At 43.9% G+C, this 22,327-nt stretch overlaps 1 protein-coding gene across 2 annotated transcripts in view; it reads left to right on the plus strand.

Moving 5' to 3' along the window:
- The window catches only part of LOC138301234 (collagen alpha-1(II) chain-like), a 1,268,735-nt gene that overhangs the window by 264,224 nt on the left and 982,184 nt on the right, over positions 1-22,327 (plus strand). For both annotated transcript variants that reach the window (XM_069241494.1, XM_069241495.1), the window contains exons 6-7: positions 7,168-7,323; positions 9,013-9,219. In XM_069241494.1, coding sequence (XP_069097595.1) covers positions 7,168-7,323; positions 9,013-9,219 — 363 coding nt within the window. The remainder of the gene's footprint in view (positions 1-7,167; positions 7,324-9,012; positions 9,220-22,327) is intronic.

Raw genomic sequence — 22,327 nt, forward strand, 5'->3', positions numbered from 1 at the left:
TGATCTGTGACTTCATGGTGAGCTTGTTGTCAATGATGATCCCGAGAATTCTGGTGTGGTTGGAAGGAGTGGGTCCTAGGTCTGATGGCCATCAGGAGTCATTCCAAGTATTGCTTCTGTTGCCAAACATAAGGACTTCTGTGTTGTCTGTGTTTAGCTGCAGGCAGTTGCTCTTCATCCAGTTAGCAACACTTGTCATTCATCTGTGGAACTTGGTTCTGGTGGTGGTGAGGTCATCGGTGAGTGAGAGTATGAGTTGTGTGTTGTAGGCATTGGAAATTATGTTAAGACCATGGGATCTGACAATGTTGGCCAGCGGGGTCATATATGCATTGAAGAACATGGGGCTGAGGGATGAGCCCTGGGGGACACCACAGATGATATCCTATGGTTCAGAGGAGAACGGTGGGAGGTGGATCCTTTGGGCTCTTCTGGTGAGGAAGGAGCTAATCCATCTGAGCACATCCTCTTAGATGCTGATGTAGTGTAGCCTTTCAATCAGCGTGTGCTGGGATATGATGTCGAAGTCTGTTGAGAGGTCATGGAGGTTCAAAGCTGCTGTTTCTCCTTGGTCAAGGAGGGTTTGTATGTCATCAGTGGCTGCAGTCAGGGTGGTCTTAATGCTGTGATTGCTGCTGAAACAGGATTGGGGGGGTATTGAGAAGCTGGTTCTGGACTAGATATGTAATGAGTTGCTTGTTGATGATCTTTTTCACAACCTTTTGTGGGAATGGGAGCAAGTAGATTGTTTGGTAATTTCTGAGTTTGCTGGGATCGGCAGAGGGTTTTTTGAGTAGTGGTCTGATTTCAGCATGTTTCCAAGTGTCGGGAAATTTTGCAGTGGTAATGGAGGAGTTCAATGAGTGAAGGAATGAAGGAAATTTGTAGAGCGCTGGGTTACTTCAACAGGAGAGTCCCCGCACTAGAGCATGGTAGTGAGTTCTGGCCCATCCTTTGATTGATGCAGGCATGGGTCTATGGGAGCTCCCAAGTGGCTGAATTACATGGTGGAGGTGGTGTCCTGGCTGGAGAGAAGGTTCTAGGTGGTCAGTCAGTCTGTGTTTAGTGTTGGTTGCAGTGGCAGCACATCTGTCAGGGAAGTCCATAGCTGTGGGTTGGGGTTCAAAGTTTCCGTATATGGTTGCGATCTTGTTGTGGAAGAAGTCTCCAAGGTTGTTGCACAGCTCTTGTGAGGGCGTGATGTTGTTTTCGCTGGCATCCAGGTTGGGGAATTCCTTGATGATGTTGAAAACTACCTTGGTGTTGTTGGTTCGAAGCGTGTGACTAGGGCTGCCTTCTTTGTTGCCCTCAGCAGGCTGTGGTAGAGGTTGAGCGAGGTCTTGAAGGCTTTTCTGTCAGAGGTGTCCTTGCTGGCTTGCCATCTCCTCTCTAGCTGTTTGCTGTCAAGTTTTGCTGTTCTGAGTTCTTGGGTGAAGCAGCTGGCCTTTTTGGAGGATTTTCACTGGATGTTGCTCTTGGCAGGGCCTAGGATGCTGTTGGTGCAATTGGTGATGCAGGTTTTGAAGTTTTTGACTTCCTGTTTGAGATTGTTGTGGTAGCAGGTTCATAGGGGTTGAGAGCATCCAACCAGCTGGTCTCTGAAATTTTGTTTAATCTCTTGTCGGGTGGTTATGGTCATCGTAGGGGTGGAAGAATGGGGCTGGAGATGTTGAAGTGGATGTTGGAGTGGTGGGTCCATGTGAGTTCTGTGATGTGGCTGTATTTGATGTGGTTGCTTGAGGTGAACAAGGGGTTGAGCATATGTCCTGCGGTGTTTGGGATCATGGATGATCTGGGTCAGAGGCTGCTCATACTTTCAAGGAGGTTTGCAGTGTTGTTGTCATTGGGGTCATCGATATGGATGTTTAAGTCAATGAGGAAGATGTAGTATTTGGATTTTAAGGCCCAATTAAATCTACAATGATGTTGCAGAAAGTGGAGCGCAGGCCTGGGGATTGGTATTCAAGGTTGCCTCTGATGGTTGTCTTCTTGTCGGTGTGGAGCTTGAAGTTGAGAAATTCCATGGTGGTGGTAGTGTTGCCAGTGGTGGGGTTGCACTGTATTTTTTTTGTAGATGATGGCTATTCCTCCTCCTGGCTTGTTTGTGTGATCCTGGTGATTGATTTTGTATCCGTCGGAGACCGCTGTGGCGAAGGCCGGGGAGGATGTGGGGTTGAGCCAGGTCTCGGTGAAGAAGACAATGTATGGTGTGTGAGGGTGGTGATGAGGTCTCATAATTCGGTGGAGTGCTTGAAAAACAAGTGTTTTTTGAGGAGGAGGTGGTGGAGTTGGTGTGTCCCTTCTGGTATGGTGTAACGAGAGGTCGGCGTTGTGCTTGGCGGCATGATAATGGTTGTGTTGGTGCAGGAGAAGGTGCATCTGATGCAGGAGATCAGTCCTAGAGGGGTGTGGCATGCGAGCAGTGTTCACTGGGATGTCAAGGGTTCAGGGCGTGGAGGGCGGCATCATATCTGTGGGTTTGCTGGTAGTTCTGGTGCTGAGCGCAAGCAGCCACAGACGGGTTTGCTTTTGGTGAGCTTTCAGTGTGCCAGCGGCATGCCCACTGTGTACTCCTGCTGCGCGGCTCCATCAAGGGCCTCCATTAAACATTACTTTCTCTTTCAGACTCAAAAACGTCTTAGGAATCTTGCACAACCAAAGCAAGGACCAAAGACTTGATGCTTGCTCATACTCGGGCATAGCACTAGAGGAACATAGGCAGTTGGTGCGTGCCCTCAGGGTTTCTCTCAGATATACGTAAACTTGTGCACCACTATCACCATTTCTGACTTTAACCCGCCACTTTGGACCAGGAGTGAAGCTCTTAGCCATATGTTAGCCTTCAGTAAGATGATCTGCATTGTTTTGGCATTTGTAAGTGTTTCATTCTGGCACACCTGTGATCAATCATAGTGTTCTCTTCTTGTGGGTGGTCCTTCATCTGCAGACACATCTGGCTATAAGCCCTTCAAGTTTCGGCATGTCATTCACCAAACTAGACATTCCGAGATCCTATGTTACCTAGACTGTGTATATACTGTAGTGTCTTGCCAGCCCTGGGCAAAACATCAAGATCATTTTCTGGATCAATTGCTTTGGGCTCGGCTCATCAGATGCACATGCTCACCCTGGTGTCTGAGGGGAGTAATCACACATCATTTCGTCACACGGGATGTGAAATCTTACAGCGTTCTCAACTCCGTCAGTACCCAAGTGCAAAATTCCCTTTTCAGTCTACTCTACTAAAGGAGAGATACATTCTGTTTGTTCCCCGTACTGAGTTGTTGTAGAAAAGGGTTACTCCTTTGCACAGATGCATGTTGATTTCAAGGGGAGGTCCTTGGGCTTGATTCAAGGGCAGGTACTTGGGCTATGGGGGAAGTGTCCTCTTCCTTTAGCGTAGAGACAGACCTGCTGCTGCCCTCCGCTTTTCCCTGCTCCAGATATGTGCAAGAAAAACAGAAACTGAGAAGTGGATTGAAAGCAGTCTGAACCCTGAAGGGAAAAAAAAGAATAGCAGAATAGAATCTCTAAGGGTCAGATAGACCGAGCTAGCAATAGCAGAAATACACAAAAATAGTCACCCAGCAGGTGAATCAAAAAGATGGCTGGAAGTCTCCTGAGCAAGAACAAAAAGGAACTAGCACATTTGTGATGCACTGGAAAGCAGGTCCACCCTCCTTATTTAGGAAGAAGAGGTATTTGACCTGGAAGAGTATGAGAGGGCATCCTAGTTATGCAATATTAAGACAACCCTCATGATCAAAGAAGTACCATTCCCAACATAAAATGTGTTGTGGATTTCAATAAGGTACAGATGCCTGGAATGAACTCACCGAAACTACACTTTTGGATAAACGCTGTGAACTCAAAGGTAATTGTAGCAGATGCAAGTAGCCTCTTTTTAGAGCTGAACCCTCCATACCTTTCCCTGGGAGACACACTAGCCAAAGCATGACTCTGCTGAGCGCAATGAACAGCCGTCACTGCACACCTTTGGAGGAGGGCACTCGCTGAGCAGTTTCACTACAGGCAAGACACAGACAGGATATGTTTCCCCATGTGCAAATTGTGAATGTAAACTCGGCCAATGATGTGGTTCGTTACTGTTGAACAAACTCTTCGAAAAATTAGCCTGCCAAAACACCAATATGGAACCTGAGGTTTGCTAACCTTGACAGTTGGACTGTCACTCTCTTTTGATTGTTTTACATGACATCCCATACTATGTGTTCTTTTTATAAGATCTCATAGAAGTCAAGCTTACTGTGCAATAATTATCAGGGTACCTAATTTTCTCTTTTTGATGGAAGGTAGTGCGCCTTGCCTTTCCCTTACCCTCTTTACTATTGTCCCTTACCCTCTTTACTATTGTTTGCTTCAGGGGGTCTTTGACGTGTAGATTGTGGCCCATGTTTTGCACGGGGTGAAACATTCTAGCTATCCAGTGGTTCTCTCTACATCATTGCGCCTTGAACTTACGTTCTTATTTTTGTACTAGGATAGTATCTACATTTGCTTAAGTTACCTCCAACACAAAGCAACCATTGAGTAGTCATGCTATGTAGGCGCCAGACATCTCTTGTTCTTCTGTTTTTATCTGCTTGTAACTTTTTTCTTGCTTTCTTCTGTATGCTTTACTTTGTAAATCATTGATTCTTTTACACGCACAATCCTAGACTCTACTTATTTGTATCAGATTACATTTCTGACAGATGCAGATTCTGCAATTGAGTTTTATGGAACCAGTAATAAGATAAACGAATGTTACAGAACTGTGCATGCTTGTAATGTAGCAAGATTATTGATGTGGGATGTGCTCATGTAAGTAGCCTTAAAGGACTCAGGAAAGGGAGTTCCACAGAAAATGATGGGCTCAGGTTTTTGGCATCCATAATATGTGCTGGTATTTCAACTCCTTACGACATTTAGTACAGCAGATGCTTTAGGTTGTGCTCGGAACTTGGCGTTCATTTCTAGTATGTGGACCCATCAAGAAATGTATACATCCTGGCAATCCATTTGAACCGGCAAACTTCCTCCATCTTTCTAGCTCTTCTCCAGCTGCCTAAATGTTTTGCCTTAGAGGTATTTATTTTTTTATGCACATGAAGGCCAAGAGCGAGTTAATAATAAGCCGACTACAAAATGAGACTGCTGACGATTTTTATGATATTTAGAAAAATGCTTCTTTTTTCCTCAATAGTAATATGGACGATTCGGATTAGCTACATAGAGACTTATCCTAATTGAATAGGTCATAAATTGCTACAAATCACTCCTTGAAAATCGCATAAAGTCGCAGGGAACCTCAGATCAATTTACCATTTCCAAACCCACATAAATTGTGAATCTGGCAATTTTGTGTATTAAGAAAACACATAAAAATGACCACTCCTTGATTATTTTAAATGCAGTTCAAGTGCATCTACCAACAGATTTGCAGAACTCCACTTGTATCTTCCCTAATGATGACAAAGTCAGAAGGCAGGAAAAACAACCACCTGGTGTAAATAAATAGCCCACAACCTCGAAGTTTAGAAAAAGAACTGTGAAAAGGTAAAACAGCCCTGTATCTAGTTGACTTGCCATATGCAGCATTCAAATCCCAATACTATTTTTCACTTATTTCAGTGAGGGGCTGCTGAGCATACTGATGAATTATTTCGTCATAGGGTGGAGGGGTTCGTAATATCATATGGCTAAAAATGGCAGAGGGTGCAAGGACGCAGTTACTAAAGTCCAAAAATAGAAATATTTTAAGGTATTGTAATTCTCTCAAAAATATTCCCCAATGTAATTCAAGCACTTAGATGAACCAGGGCTTGACTGATTCCTAAATGTCCAAATAATGTGTTTATAATAGACAAGTTTGTTATCACAGACAATGATGAGTCACAAACTCTAGAGTTATGTGTAATTCGGCGCCATTGTGAAATTATTAATTGGATGACTTGTGTGGTATCTGCTTGCAGACACTGTCCTGATGAGCAGTTGACTATATCTAGGGTCCTCATAAATAAAAACGTTTTGTGTTAGAAAAATCTGTGATTTGCTAAAACTAAGTTTAAAACTGCAAAATACCTTTTTTATAATGGATCAGAGCTCTTTTTATAATTCAGAAATCGTTCTAACTCGTAAAAGATTTTTTGTGACCCATTATAAAAATATTGTGTAAAAAAGGCACCTTTACCGATCTGGGAGTTTGCTTGGAATTTATCAATGCTTTATGATCTCCGATACAGGTTCTCCTTTGGAATCATGTCTAGCAGTCTAAGGTTCATGAGTATGAGGAATGCTGACAGCACCATTCAGGAGCCATCAGAAGAAGTATTAGTCGGCCTGTCAGTGAAATTTATAACCAGTTTCGAAATTGGCTGATGTTTGTGAAGTCTGAAGTTAAGGACTAGTCTAAATTTATTTTGGAACGTTCTGAAAGATGCTGTTGTAAGTCGATAAGTATATACAGGAGGTGTTTACATGACTAATTCAGAAGTAAGCTAGGGAAGATAGCCCAATAAGTTAAAAACATAATAAGGTTGTCTGTACCCAGATTTTGCATTGTGAGATTGGGAGCCATCTGTAGATGGTTACCAAAGGTCTGGTAGAGGTGGATGTTCCTGACCACATTCTGAGGATCACTTGTAAGGGTGCTGTATAGACGGTATGCACTGGACCAAGTTAGGTAATTGTCTTAAAACATTCTGAAGTTAGTGTTGTAGGTTGGATTATTACTATATGGGTCTTCTCAGAAGAGTAGCTCAGGAGCTACTGGTAGCTTTCCAGCTGCCTGGAAGCTGCTCTCCTGTGTGGATCCCAGCCCACTAAATTAGACGCTTTCTTTGGTTCAATTAGTATATACATCCCAGAATTGAAAACCACATATTCAAGACGAAAATGTATTTTCAGAATTCAAAAGCTGATGTCTGGAGAAAGGTGGACGTCTAATATATATATAATGCTGATATTTGAATCATAAATCGTGTAATATTTCTAATGGTATTCCATTGGTGACAGGGTCATTGTATTTACGACCGTCATGTATTACCCATGTAGGGGCATTCCAAACTGAATAGCCTTTTTACAGTGTAGGTTCGAGGAAATGAAAATGCATTCTGCAAAAATCGACGCTATGCAGGAATCTGACTCTTTTTCTCTCCTTTCAAGGGTTCTCTTGAGCAGCTGATATTTGTAATGGGAGATGCTGGAGCAGCCAAGCAGTACTGCAAAATCTACAATGAAACCTGTCTGAGCTCATTCAACGAGGAGCAAGTCTACAATCAATCTACAACCCCCATGGAGTCTTTCACTGATCCACCCCAGGTGCTGTACCTGTGTATCTTATGCCAATCCTATCGCGATCCCTCTAACCTTCCAACCATAACCTTAGTACTGCTCACCACCTTTTCATACTCTGTAATCTGTGCAAAGTTACTGCTTACAAATCTCCTCTGCATGCCCCCTGCTCTTCCTGGACCACCAAGTCAGTCCATAATTTCATCTAGTATTTCAGATGAGGGTGTGGAACCGATAAGCACAAGACTAAAGCACAACCCATCATCTATGTCTGCACTACAGGTGTTCCGGTCGACCCCTGTTTGTGACACATTGTCAAGTTCTTCCAGTTTCATGTCTGACAATGTGTGGCGTGGGTGCTGTGCCCTCGCCCAGTATTTGTTGTGTATTCTCTGTGCTCAGACTGAAACATTACAGGAATGTTCAACAATTCGTTTCTAGAATGTTTCAGGCGTGTGCTCACAAGACCCCTCATGCATCTATCCCCTATGGACTGAATCCAGATATGGCTACTCTGTTAAGTTTCGAAGCACATTTTGTAAATCTTTATACATTTTGTCACCTGGAATGCTACAGATGGTCAAAACATACAAGCAATAAATCAACCAGAATAACTTTTATAATACGGAAATAGGGCACCTAAGTGCTGGCTCCCTATAGGTAATTAGTCAAATAAACGGAGTCTTCAGTGCCTTGTAAAACGGAGGGTTATGGGGGAGTAGTAACGGGTCTCTAGGAAGACAATTCCGCAATTTGTAGATTATTTTGACTCAACTCTTAACATACACCCAACACTACCTAAAAATGAAATGAACTTGACACCATAGTTCAATCTGGATTTTCTGCCATCATTTACTCATCTTACATTATTTGTCCCTCGTTTTGGCAGGCAGTGAGCACCCCTATCTACATAGAGGAAATAAACAAGCATTTAGTGCAGCCCTCCCGCCTCATTAACTAAAACTACTCACAACTCATTACAACTGACCACGCACTTCTAACCGACTACACAAAGCCAAATCAGTCTCAAGTCTGAGATGGAAACGTATGAAAAGATGTAATACTCTAGACTACCATAAGGTGCTGCAAAGCAATACTAATAGTGGATTGTTATCTGTGTGTGTTGATTACAGTAAAAACAATAAAATGAAACCTGAAAGCTTAATTTGGTCCTAAGTAAGGGCCTGATTTAGAGTTTTGTGGGCGGGTTATTCCATCATAAGCATGACCGAGGTCCTGTGCCCATATTACAAGTGCATTATATCCTATGGCAACTATAATAAGGTGGATGGGCTTACTGTCTCGTTTGTGACCAAGTACCCTTCCCCCAAACTCCTAAACATAACCTAAGTCTTATCTCTCTAGCTTTCAACCACTCAGGAGCACTTCCAGCCACCCCAGGCTGTCAGCCTCTCTTCAAGCTCTCATTCCCTTGTTTTCAGGTCCTCCATGACCCTTTCAGACAACTCTCATTATTGGCTTCTCTTCATCCTGTCATCCTCCATGTTTTCAACTTTGTGCAAATCCACACTCTGGATCCTGTCTCTGCTTCCAACGGTCAAAACCCCGAAAGCTTTCAGCACAACTCCTTTAACACCCTGCATCTCTTTCGCTCCAACCCTCTCCAACCATGTTCTGCCGCCTATCCTTTCTCCAGACGTTCACATTTCTTTCCACTTCTAAGTCATCATCTTTTCTCATCCCTGTTATATACAGATCATCACGCCTGATGAGAATCACAATGAGAGCTTTTCAATCAACTCTTCCATCAGCCCAGCACCCACAAAACAAAGTCTTATCCTTGGGGGCATGCCCACTCACACGTCTGGCACAGCAGTCTCGGTACTTCCGTCTGCTACTGCAGCCTCTCAGTACACTACTACTGAACAAGCACCCAGAGGAGACACACAAACCTCCCTTAAGGTAAGTTTGCTCTCATGTCTCTTCTGTGTGCATCATCGTTCCTAAAACGTGGCCTACCGTATGCAGGCTTCATTTTCTTGTAAAATGTGAGCATATAACTGAATTAGAAGAAACACACCTATTCTTGACCCGTCCTCCTTCACCCACCTTTCTTTCTGCATGTATTTGCAATTCATAGCAATTCATTTATGGATGTGCTGATTCCATTATTTGTAAATACTTCACATATGTAGAGTGCTTCAATTTACATTTTCGGTCTTCATTACAACTGTAACGTGACAAATGATAATGATTTTAGCAAAGGTGCTTGTGGGGAGTGAAGGTGGTTTGAAGGCCATGATAAAATATGACTATTACCGGTATATTTACAGCTTGTCGAAATGTAAAGGAGAGAAGTAGGGATGGTCACACAGCAACATCATTATGGCAATTAGGAAGAAGCTCATAGTGGACAAAAAATATGATAGTCTGTGAGTATTGATATTGTGAGGGGACATTACTTTAAGGAACTCGGATTCAGAAACGTGCACTTGTAGATGAAGGACCCATAAAGGATTCAAGCAATTCTAGTAGATGTTATTTGAGCGTTAAAAAGATTGGCTGGTATGTGTGGTATATAGGCACAACTGGAGAAGGTGTTTGGGAGGATTATGGATGCTTTTGTTTTTTTGATGAGGTACTTGGCATCTTAATCTTTACTACGCAAATTGTATCACTGTTTTCCCTGGCTTTTGCCAAATGTAGACAATGTGTGTTTTTTCTGTCTTTCTAGAAGAAGACCTAAGATTGAAAGATTTACGCTTTCAAAGACCAAGGCCACAGCTTCTACATCTTCCTCAATTCTTGTATGTCGTATACTACTGGTTTTCATGTAACTTGCTTACTACAAGCTCACCCCTTCTTGTACTTTAATATATCTGCTCTTCTAATTCTTGTCTTTGTTCTAACGTTTACAGCCTGACCTGTCAAGAAGCACAACCTTCCACTTTCAAGTCTACCTTTCATTCAGTTGCACTCTACTCCTGGTTCTATTGTGGCTACAGCCATGAGGAGATTCCTCTGCTTTTTATCTGTCTCAGGACTGTCTCCGGATAAGAAAATGAGAAATAAATTACTTGGCAAGGAAGGAATTAACTTCTGGTAAAACCATTTACCCTGATAAGGGGAGCAGAAACAGGTGGCAGTTTTATTAGTGATATAATCTAGGACAAATGTAACCAAATAGAAACTTTATTAGAACTTTTACGGTGGAGAAATCGGTCAACATCATCATCATCCGTACTTGCAAAGCACTAAAATCCTGAAGCACTTCAGTGCTTAGAAGCAAGTGAGTTAGATGACCGGACCAGAAGAACCAGGCTTTATTCATTTTTCTGAACCATAGCAACTACTTCATGGTCCATGCATGGACCAGAGAGTTCCAGAGTAGAGCATTTCAAAGTAGACCAGAATGAAAGCTAAAAGCTTGCCCTCCAGCATGTGTTGCCTACACCTTGGGTACAACCAGCAGATGCTTACTGCTAGAATGGAGAATTATTGTTATGTATATACATTTAATCTGGTCTTAATGTCCATTGTATTATTACAATATATCACCTTATGGGCCAGGGGTGATGTCTTATATTTCGTCCTGCCCGCAGCTGACAGCCAGCAAATACCTCTGAGCACTGGAGAGGTATGTTCTTTTTCAGAAATGTTTCTTGCCACTCAGCAGCTGACTTTGGAAGCATCTGCAATTCAACAGTAATCCAACTTGAACCCGATTTTATCTCTTGCAATTGTATCCATGATTTTCTAGTAGGAATCTACTAATTCTAAAAAGGTTGATGTTTTGATGTAGCTACAAGGACATTTACATGTTTTTACAACTTATATTAACATCCTAATGTTATATTTAGAGACACATCTTAATTGACAATCCAGATGCAGAGACTCTGTTAATTAGAACAAATCAATTACATCCCACCAAAACCAGGCCAGACTAAGATTGCGCACAATTATACATCATCAAGTTCTTACAAGTCACAATCTCCTTAAATTATTTGTTCAAGATAAGGTAAGCCTTATTGGTACATTATTAATCTAAAGATGAACATACAAAATCACTCAGTAAAAGAAGATCGATCACAGAAGGTACACACTTAAAAGGGAAATGACAGAATATTATCAATGCATGAATAAGTCTTCACACACTGACATAACCAATCATTGGTAAATTGATTTGTTAATCATAAGTCGAAAAAGAGAACTCAAATCTATTTGATTTCGTCTTCCAAGTCATTAATATTGAACGTTATTCTGAAGAAGCTTTAGTAGCCATTTAGAAACGTTTTTCAAAACGCAGGGCTTCTTTGATTTATGTGTCTTAATTGTGGGTTTTTTGGACACCATTAGTAGACATCTTGTGATCCACTTCCTTACTACATTTCTCACCAGTGAATATATGCATTCCTTCCGAAAAATCTTTATTTCATTTCTTTTAATTTTAATTGATAAATAAAGGGACGATTTCCATTGACAGAACTGATTTAGAAATGTTCCCCCTGGTTCTGGCTTTACATTAGTGTGTATTTAGTTTTTGAAAAGCTATATAGTTTTAAGTTGTTATATCCCTAAAACACAACCTGTCTTTGGATTACTCGAGTTAAAACTGATGCAAAATTTTCAATTCAACCCTAAAGGGTCAGCTTGGACAAAATGTAACATAATCATCTCTTTTGCTCCTTTACCACCGTCTCCTTCATCAACAGGAGTTGTTTATCAAGCAAAAAAAACAGAATGAATGTTGATGAGAATTAGGCCCTCATTACGAGTTTAGCGGGCGGCCTGCTCTGCCCGCCAAACTCATTCTGCCACTACCACCACCAAGCCACCTGTGCGGCCTGAACACCACCGGCCCTATTAGGAGTTCACCGCAGGCCAGCGGGCGGAAACAGCGTTTCCACCTGCCGGCCCTGTGGTTAACAGGGCCTTAACATTGACACTGGCTCATAATCGAGCCGGCGACAATGTGGCGGTGTGGCCGGTGCAGCAGCACCAGTCACGCTTTCCACTGCCCGTAATTCTAATTCGGGCAGTGGAAAGCGGGACGGTGCTGTCCATAGGGGCCCCTGCACTGCCCTGGACTGCCCGAGTGCATGGGCAGTCCAGGGGCCCACATGGGACCCCAAGCACCCTCTTTCCGCCAGCCTTTGCCTGGCGGGGCTACCGCCATGCAAAGACTGGTGGAAAGGGGACAAGTAATCCCAGGGCAGCAGCGCTGCCCTGGAGGATTACCACTGCAGAGACCGCCAGGCTTTCGACTGGCAGCAACCTGGCGGTGCCAGCAGTCCGACTGTGGTGCTTTCACCACGGTCATAATGTCGCGGTCGGACCGCCACTTTGGTGGCCGTCTGACCGCGACCATAGCCCTGGTGATCTGGTGACCGCCAGGGTCATAATGAGGGCCTAAGTCCTTGGAAAGATAAAATAGGTCAGCAGTCTGTCTCCGATTAATCTGTGGGAGAAGAGACGTCTCTCACTAATTACACTGTAGAACATAAGTGGTTGCCCTGACTACACTGTGGAACTGCTTGGTGTTTTTCTGATTAGACTGTGCTGTCTGAAAGGTGTGTTTTTTGATAGCAGTGCGGAAAACTGGGAAGTCCCTGTTTTCAATTTGAGATTGAGTGGAACAATTCTGAATTTATGATTGGAGATGAGGAATTCATCATCGACTTCACAACAGGGGGGTGAAAGGTCCAACCTGGATTTCACAGAATACAGAAAGCATATTTTCCTAATTAAAATGTAGGGGTTCAGAGGCCCGTCTCACAGTTTATATGAATGTTTGAAGTTTATTTCTCAGTGCAGAAGCCATACTGTATTCAAACATGGTCAACCTTTGTGGGCCAAGTAATATGTAAGAATGACTGATCTCAGGGCTGGCGGGGGTACTATGATCTTTAGGCTATCACTGAATTTACCTATTGAGAAAAAAGAGAATACCTTAGTATAAGGGACTCATAGATGACAGGGAAGCTATACAATTTCATCAAATTGTAAGCTCCCCCACACAATCAGGACACCTCCTGGATCCAGTTTTTTTCTAATTTGAATGAATTAGCAACAGGGGCCCCAGTTCCCATTGCAGGGTCCGATCATTGCCGAATTGTTAGGTGGACAGGAATTAAGTAATCAACAAGAAGGAAGTCATCTACTCTAAAGGTCAGATGCCTCTGGTGGAAACTGGATCAAAAGGACTGGCAAGTCACGCTCACCAAGTCACCATTGACCCTTGAGGGTAATACAGGGGAAAGGTACAGGAAATTTGTAAATTGGTTATCCAATTGATTACAGTTGAGAATTCCCTGAAAAACTATCAAACGAATCTGGCAAAGGTAAGAGCTCCCTGGTACACACAAGAGCTGACTTTGCTAAAGAAGGAAGCAAAAAAAAAGGGAGAGAGAGTGGAGAAAAGACTATTATTGCAAAAGTAAAACTAGCTATATAATAGCTTTGAAAAAGTACATGAGAGCGTTAAAGGAAGCTAGAATTGCTCACTTCGAGGAAAAATAGATAAGGCCTATAACTCCTCCAAGGAACTATTTTAGGCTAGTCAAAAATCTTGAACCTGTGGGTCCTCTGGCCCGCAGCCTTCAGTTGAACAATGTGATTGACTAGCACGTTTTTTACCAACAAAGTTAATAAAATATTAAGTCATTTACCTCCCCTTGCACTATCTTCCCTACAAGAAAGTACAGCCTTAGCGAAGAAATGTCAGGGATCAGTCCTATCAGAATTTCCATTTGGCCTTGAAGAGGTAGAAAATCTAATAAAATCTGTCAAATTAGATTTCCCATTGGATCCCACCCCTCCCGATGTTCTACTGAGAGTTGGGAAGACTATGTTAACCGTCTTGATGGAAATTCTCAATCACTCATTGCTAATCGCTTGTACTACTCAATCTTGGAAACATGTGATAATAAAGCCTCTAACTGAAGCTAACCCTCTTACAGCAGAAAGCTACAGACCCATATCCTTGCTCCATTTACAAGCAAGATTTTACAAAAGCATGTAAATAAGCACCTCTCCAGCTTCATGGAGGACCAGGGCAATCTGCACCCCGCTCAGACCAGTTTTATAACGGGTAGCCGCAGAGAGACAGCACTACTGGCGGCAACAGAGGAAATTCGGGCAATTGTAGATCGAGGAGATTCAGCGGCCATGATAATGATGACTCTTAGGCGGTCATTCTGACCCTGGCGGTCAAAGACCGCCAGGGCGGAGGACCGCGGGAGCACCGCCGACAGGCCGGCGGTGCTCCAATGGGGATTCCGACCGCGGCGGTAAAGCCGCGGTCGGACCGGCAACACTGGCGGGCTCCCGCCAGTGTACCGCCGCCCCATTGAATCCTCCACGGCGGCGCAGCTTGCTGCACCGCCGCGGGGATTCCGACCCCCCCTACCGCCATCCAGATCCCGGCGGTCCGACCGCCGGGATCCGGATGGCGGTAGGGGGGGTCGCGGGGCCCCTGGGGGCCCCTGCAGTGCCCATGCCCCTGGCATGGGCATTGCAGGGGCCCCCGTAAGAGGGCCCCTACATGTATTTCACTGTCTGCTGCGCAGACAGTGAAATACGCGACGGGTGCAACTGCACTCGTCGCACAGCTTCCACTCCGCCGGCTCGATTCCGAGCCGGCTTCATCGTGGAAGCCTCTTTCCCGCTGGGCTGGCGGGCGGTCTGAAGGCGACCGCCCGCCAGCCCAGCGGGAAAGTCAGAATTACCGCCGCGGTCTTTCGACCGCGGAACGGTAACCTGACGGCGGGACTTTGGCGGGCAGCCTCCGCCGCCCGCCAAGGTCAGAATGACCACCATAGTGTCCCTTTTGACACAGTGTCACACCCACTCCTCATTCAGAGAATGGAGGAGGTAGAAATCTGGGGGGGATGCGCTTAGATGGCTGAACTCTTTCTTAAGGGACAGAAGCTTTCTGGTGAGCAAGGGCTCCTTCTTCTCCTCCATTCGTCCGCTAAATCATGGGGTTCCTCTGGGCTCATCATTGAGCCCTACATTGTTTAACTTGTATGTTCGGCCGCTAGCTGAGATTGTATAATCCCATGCCCTAGCCTTAGTGCCATAGGCTGACGACACGCAAATCATTATGGCTCTTACCTCAGAGACGAGTCGTGTTTCCTCCAAGCTTAATTTCTGTCTCTGTGAAGTTATAGAATGGATGTTGAGTAGCTGTCTCAAACTCAATGATGATAAAATGGAGGTCTTGGGGTTTGTGAAAGACAAACTTAGAGGATGGCAACTAATATGGCCAAACAATTCGGAGAACCTCCTAACCCTGCCCTAGCAATTAAGAGATTAGGATTCTGGATCGATGAGAAATTAACTATGGAGAACCAAGCCAAAAAACGTGCTGCCTTCTTTTTTGGGATCCTTACATCCCTCAGAAAATTTCTACCATTGCCGCTGCTCCTAATGAGGAGAACTGTGGTACAGGGTTTGATCAATTTGCACCTAGACTACGGAAACTCCCTATTTTGGTCAGCCCAAAGTATGTGATAAACCATCTCCAAGTAGTCCAGAATGCAGCAGCAAGAATTCTGTATAAGAGCCCAAAAAACCAATCTCCATGACAAGCCCTAAAAACTCTCTATTGGCTTCCAGTGGAGAAAAAGGATCCGTTTTAAGGTCATGTGTATTGCTTACCTGGCTACTCAGGGGAGAGGTCCGATCATTGTCCGGAACCTACTGTCTGCCTATGCAGGAAGAGCCATTCGATCAAGCTCCCAGGGTCTTCTTTCAGTCCCTAGGGCATGGGTACTCACAAATATTTTCCCAGGGGCCGCACTGTTTGGTATTTGATGTGACCGAGGGCTGCATTGCTGCCAGCATGGTGGCGGTCGGAGGGCTGGGGGTAGGGCAGGGATGGGTAGTGGTAAAGTGTGTGTAGGGGAAGTGAAACATATAAATCTAGGGTCTGAATTGACAAATGTGAAACCAAAAACTTGGGTATAAATCCCGGCTTCTCTACTTAACCATATTGTGTGATTCTAGGCAAATGTTTTATTTCACTTTCCTCCTTTTTTCCTTTTTCTTCAACACATATAATAACCTTGAAATATGTCTTCAGGATGTATGCTGTATAAAACCTTCTGTGTCTGATTTAATAAAATATTATGTTGTTCATGTTTTATAGAAACCCAGCCCTCCCAAAGAGTTCACATAACAACTCACTTGCCTTTTAGTTCACAGTTCACATTGTTGTCAGGGTTTGTAGGATGGAAGGGGGTGAAAGTTTCAAAATTATTTTTTAAAAACTATCACTTTAAAAAATACTTCTGATATAATGGTGTGTACTAAAGTGAAGTGGTTCTGCATGTTAATGAAATGCACTGTCTGAATTTCACAAAGATCATACTTTTATATTGTTGTTGTAAGATGTCTTTAATAATGAAGGTGTTTCTAAATTTAACAGTTCCAGAACACCCTAGTTACTCATTTTCTTTATTTTCAACTAGACTCCAAATAAAAACTTGCCTGTTTATTTAACAATTGTAATGCCAGTGTTGAGTCGAATAAACAGCAGCACAGTGCTGCTGTTGACCTGGGGGCTGCGTGTAAATGTCAGGAGGGCCGCATGCGGCCCCGAGCCGTACTTTGAGTATCACTGCCCTAGGGTCAAGATAGCGAGGCGCAGGGGCTGGTTCCTTTTCATTTCTGGCCCCTAGGCTATGGAATAGCCTCCCCACTTATATTCGAAAGCAGCAGGAATCTTAGAAGATTCTTTAAAACCCATCTCTTTGATCCCTGAGTAGGGGGGTAGTCTAACTGGTGATCGGGAAGTGGGTGTTCAATAACCGTTGTAAGCCAGTTCGGGTAGCCAGGCGCAATAGAAATCCCGTTTGAATCGAATTGACCGAAAAAAAGTCTCACATTCAGGGACATTAAAGAAAGAGCACGGTTTGTAGAGTAAACCATGCAGTAGTTGAACCTCTGCTGGCTCTGGTCGTGATTTCTGCTTCCAAGTTAAACTAGAAGCAAAGGTATGATACTTCATCTTGATATTACATTTTAATCTCCTGCTAAGCCCGCTCTCCTTTTATGTCTAAATATCTTGGATTACGGTGATTAAACAAGTCCAACAGGGCTCAATGAGTGCTGAAACCCTCCCACATCTCACCTCTTCTTTACAGGCCTTACATTGATCCAATGCCAGCTTTCTGGTCAAGTTTTAAGCTCAATGTTCCATCATTAAAGATTATCACAATCTACCCCCTTAATAAATCAAAAAGTATTTAAACCCTACTATCATACAACATGACTAGGTCCTTCTCATTAGAAAGCAGGCTTGTACTTCCAGTTTTTTCAACTGAGATTTTTCTTTATGAGCTGGAGCCTTTGGAAGCGGTTTTTAGGCCACGGTCTGCTATTGATGCCTCTGTCACATTCTCCAGCTACCTCGAAAATTAGAGCAGGTTCGGGACCTTCAGGAAAGAGAGAGAAGAAAAAAAAAAGGAGAACAAGAAGAGAGAGCGAGGCGGGAAGGAGCAGCGATGTTATCAACATTTTTGCCAGGTCAGCTTTTGGTGGCCCGTCCGTCCACCAGGGTGCCCCCATGGATGCTCTCTGCAGCTCTGTCTAAACCAGATCCACCTGATTTTCAACACAAATGTATAACTCTTTTGCAGGCTAGCATTCCCAGATACACTGCATCGCTCACACTCCTGCATATGCTTTCTACTTTCCTCTCTTGTTCTCTTTTTTCAGTGTTGCTGTTTTTCCAGGAACCACAAATTGCAGGGTGTGGTAAAACCAAGATTGAAGAATCATTCAAAATAAGAAATCTTTCCGTAATTAGAATCTGAGCACTCTAGGGATGGGAACAAAAAGTGAGTCGTTGTTCGTCAAATGCGTAGAAGCGCACCACTGTACTAGCCCACATTTCGCTTACGTGCTGATGTGATGCACCCGAATGCTTTATCAGTTAGTCATTATCTTCTGATACAGCACAAAGGCACGTCCTTTCTGATTCCTGGCTGTGAGGAGGCACAACGTGAATATTTGGGCTATGGTTAGATCGGCCATGCTCACACTCCCAAACTTGTGGCGGCCTCTTCTGGAGTAATCATACACAAGTAAGCGACATCGCCAAGATCTAGGGGTCTACCCCATGTGTCTAGGCTTTATAAGATGAAGTATTACACAAAAGCGTCAGACATGGCAGACCTCCCTGGGTTCCGTGCATGATGAGACATTTCATAGACTCAGCCACGTATGCACTTACACAGATACACCCTCTCCTGTGTTCCGACTCGACTCCTTTGGGGATAAGACGTGGGACTGGTGTTGTGCATACAAACACACCAATGAGCTCTGGCATGACTCCTTTGGGACTCACCAGAGGCAACTGCTGATGCACACATTGCAGCCATCTGGTGGGTCTGCAGGTGCAGAGCCCAGGCATGTGGACTACATGTGCTCCTGAACACAGACAGGGCTTATCTGGAGTCCAGAAATAGGTAAATCTGACAAACTTGCAGATTCCTGGATCTGCTACAGACCCAGGCCTCAAGTTTGCCCAGCTGGTGATCCATCGAGGTTCTGTATCCCAAGCTTATCATCCATAGTTTGGCACAATAAACTTTCTATCCTATATTTACCACCCTACATGCACAACTCGTCCTACCATCTGCCTCATGTATCTTATCTAGTTCTGTCTCCCATCCTCCAGTGTCCCCGACACTTGCAAATCCACTATTAACACAGCTCCACGCTCCAGTCAGGAGATTCATTTTCAACTATAGAAATATTGCTAATCAAGCTCATTAAGGAAAGGGACCGTGATGGCAAAGAACTGTGATTAACCACCAAGAAACATAGTTTCCAGGACGATTTATCACAAACACAGAGGCATCCAGCTAATTCATGAAACAAAAACATTTGTCTTCTTTCCGGAACTGATGTGATCTCTGGTTCTACAGCGCCTAAGGATGAGGGGCTGCTGGGGTTTGACGGGTGTTTCTAACATTTTTGTGTCATAAAAATCAGCAGTGAGAGTATGGAATCGGTGAGTAATAAAAAAGCAAAATTCACGACAGGGCGCTAATGGGCATATTTTCGTTGCAAAGGAGAGTTGTGGGCCCTTCCTGGTACGTGCTTGAAAATCATTCAGTGCACACCCTGGTTTCTCTTTAAGGGAATGACTGGAAGAGTTGTAGTGCTTACAGCTAAGCAACGTGACTCACAAAACGCCTATCGACTGGTGAAGTTTAAATTCCGTTTACAGATAGCAGCCCCACACCACTAAGGCCATAAAAATACAGTGATTAGTAGGACAGCGTCATGTGGTGGTGGTGAGAATCAGTTGGCAGCTACGTGTTGGGCACTCCTGCGGAATACACCAAGTAAGGCAGGCCCGTGTGGAATGGAATGAGGCAATAAACACTGCCAAGCCTCCACTCTCCGAAAGAGTCTAATTTCTAGGGCTTTCCAGGGTACGACTTCTCCCTTACGCCCTCTAGAGGAGAGGATGTAGTGTCACGACCAGAGCTGCCAACTTTGCACCTGAGGAACCAGATTCGAGTTCCGGCATCAGATCAACATCCTGTGATTCCTGAAAATCACTTAATTTCTCCAGGCCCCAAAAAGTGAATATGACAAGTGTAATATTACTGGTCCTCATGGAAATCACTCCAATGGCATTGGACTGAGTTTATGCTATATAAAACTGCACAAATAAACAAGCATTGCCAAGGGCATTAAGTCTCGCCTATGCAAGCGCTATTGGTTTTTTCAATGTCTGCTACTCTCACCACTCCCAATAACACTATATATTTCCCCCCTACTAATTCACAACTAATTCACCTTTGGGTTCAACATTAGCCGGCTACTCGCCAAAAAGCACTTCAACGCCTTGCCAAGGGTAGTAAGCACTATATAAATACAATTACATCGTGTTTTATCCATGTTGTACACCAGCGTGGTTGCTGTTCAGCATGGCTATAATTAACTGGCATAGAGGAGAGTGGCATGGAAAAGAGTTGAGTGGTGTAGATTGGAGTGAGTAGTCTCAAGTAAAGTTGAAGGGCATAGAATGGAGGGGTATAGAGTGTAGTAGAGTGTTGTTCAGCAGATTGGCAAAGTGGAGTAGAGTACCATAGAATAGAGAGGCATAGAGTGTTGTGGAGTGTCATGGAGTGTGATAGATTGAAGATAAGTGTTAAGGAGTGTCGTAGGAGTGAATGGAAAAGAGTGGAAAGGTGTAAATTGGAGGGGCGTAGAGTGCAGTATAGTGGCGTGGAATAGAGTGGAGTAGTGTCTTAGAATTGAGTGGCATAGAGTGCTGAGGAGTGGCATAGAGTAGAGTAGTAGAGTTGGTGTCGTAGAGTGGCATAGAGTGGAGTGACGCAGAGTGGCGTGGAGGCAGTAGAGTGAAAGGGTATAGAGTGGTGTGGCGTAAAGAGTGAGTAGAGTGGAAGGGTGTAAAGTGGAGTGGCATATACAGTGGATTAGCATAAAGAGGCATAGAGTGTCATAGAATGGAGGTGCGTAGTGTCATGGAGTGCAGTGGCATGGAGTTGCGTAGAGTGGAGTGTCATGGAGTGGAGTAGAGTGGAAGAACATAAACTGGAAGAGTGTAGAGTGCCATAAAATGGAGTGACAGAGTGGAGTAGTTCATAGAATGAAGTGGCATAGAGTGCTGTGGAGTGGCATAGAATGAAGTAGAGTAATAGAGTTGGTGTCGTGGAGTGGCATAGAGTGGAGTAGAGTGTCAGAGAGTGGAGTGGCGTGGAGTGAAGTAGCAGCATGTGGCATAGAGGGAGTTGCGTAGAGTGGAGTAGACTGTTGTAGAGTGTAGTGGAGTGTCATAGAGTAGAGTGGCATGGAGTGACATAGTGCTCTAGAGTGGAGTAGTGTGTCATACAGTAGAGTGGAGTAAAGTGTCATAGAGTGGTGCAGAGGGAGTTGCGTAGATTGTCATAGAGTGTAGAGAGGAGTAGTGAGTCATGGAGGTGCATAGCGTATCATAGAGTGGAATGGCCTAGAGTGTTGTTAAGTAGAGTGGAGTAATGTGTCAGAGTGGAGTGGCATAGAGTGTCATGTCATGGTGTTGTGGAGTGGAGGTGGATGTCGTGGAGAGGCTTGTCTCGGAGTATCTTAGAGTGGAGTGGTCTAGAGTGGAGTTGAAAGCTGTATGGTGAAGTGGCATGTTGTAGAGTGGAGTGACATGGAGTGTCGAAGAGTGGCATGTCTTAGAGTGTAGGGGTGTAGACTAGTGGTGTTGAGTGGAATGGCATGATGAAGCGTGGAGTGGCTTGTCATAGCGGAGAAGAGTGGAGTGACTTGTTGCACAGTGACTTGGAGTGTCGTAGAGTTGAGTGTCGTAGAGTGGAGTGGCATGCAGTGGAGTGGATTGCCATAGAATGGAGTGGCATGTTGTAGAGTGGAGTGGAGTATGTATGGTGTGGTAGCGCACTGCCATTGCAGACAATACATTTTCAATTGAAATGACATTACATTTGCTGAGACAGGCAGTTTTACTGGTAAACGTATTCAGCACACAGCCAATAAACATTTGGTTCCCCTACACTTCAGAAATACAAAAAAGTGCTTAACTTGTGCTTTCCTAATTCTGATGTATTTGGAAATATCTGCACAGTTGGTTTACAGACATTTAAATGTTGTTGTGATCTAGAAAACACATTTGCTCTCACTGCATGATTGTCACATAAATTCTCTCTCACTTTGAAGTCAGAGAAAGAAAAGTAAATATCAAACTTCCTTCGAAGACTGAGCCTGATAGTTGACCTCTTCCTTTAAATGCACATCAAATATGACAAGATAAGAATAAGATTTAAAGGTCTGTTTACAGAAAGGAATCATTGTGGAAGAATACAGTAAGTAGGCTATGCTCCACATGAGAAACAAACTCAAGCTGGACATTGGATAACAAATAAAGTCAGGAAATAGAAAGTAAGCAAATGTGAGTTCCAAAACACAAAGCCAATGGTAAGCAATGGGCTGAATGCATTCCCTGGGAAGTTTTCAGAATGTCCCCAAGATTTCTTTAGCAACTAGACAGCTACACTGTTTGGTACTCTTCACCCTAATAACA

This window comes from Pleurodeles waltl, chromosome 6, assembly GCF_031143425.1.
Source record: "Pleurodeles waltl isolate 20211129_DDA chromosome 6, aPleWal1.hap1.20221129, whole genome shotgun sequence".
NCBI classification, from domain to species: Eukaryota; Metazoa; Chordata; class Amphibia; order Caudata; family Salamandridae; genus Pleurodeles; species Pleurodeles waltl.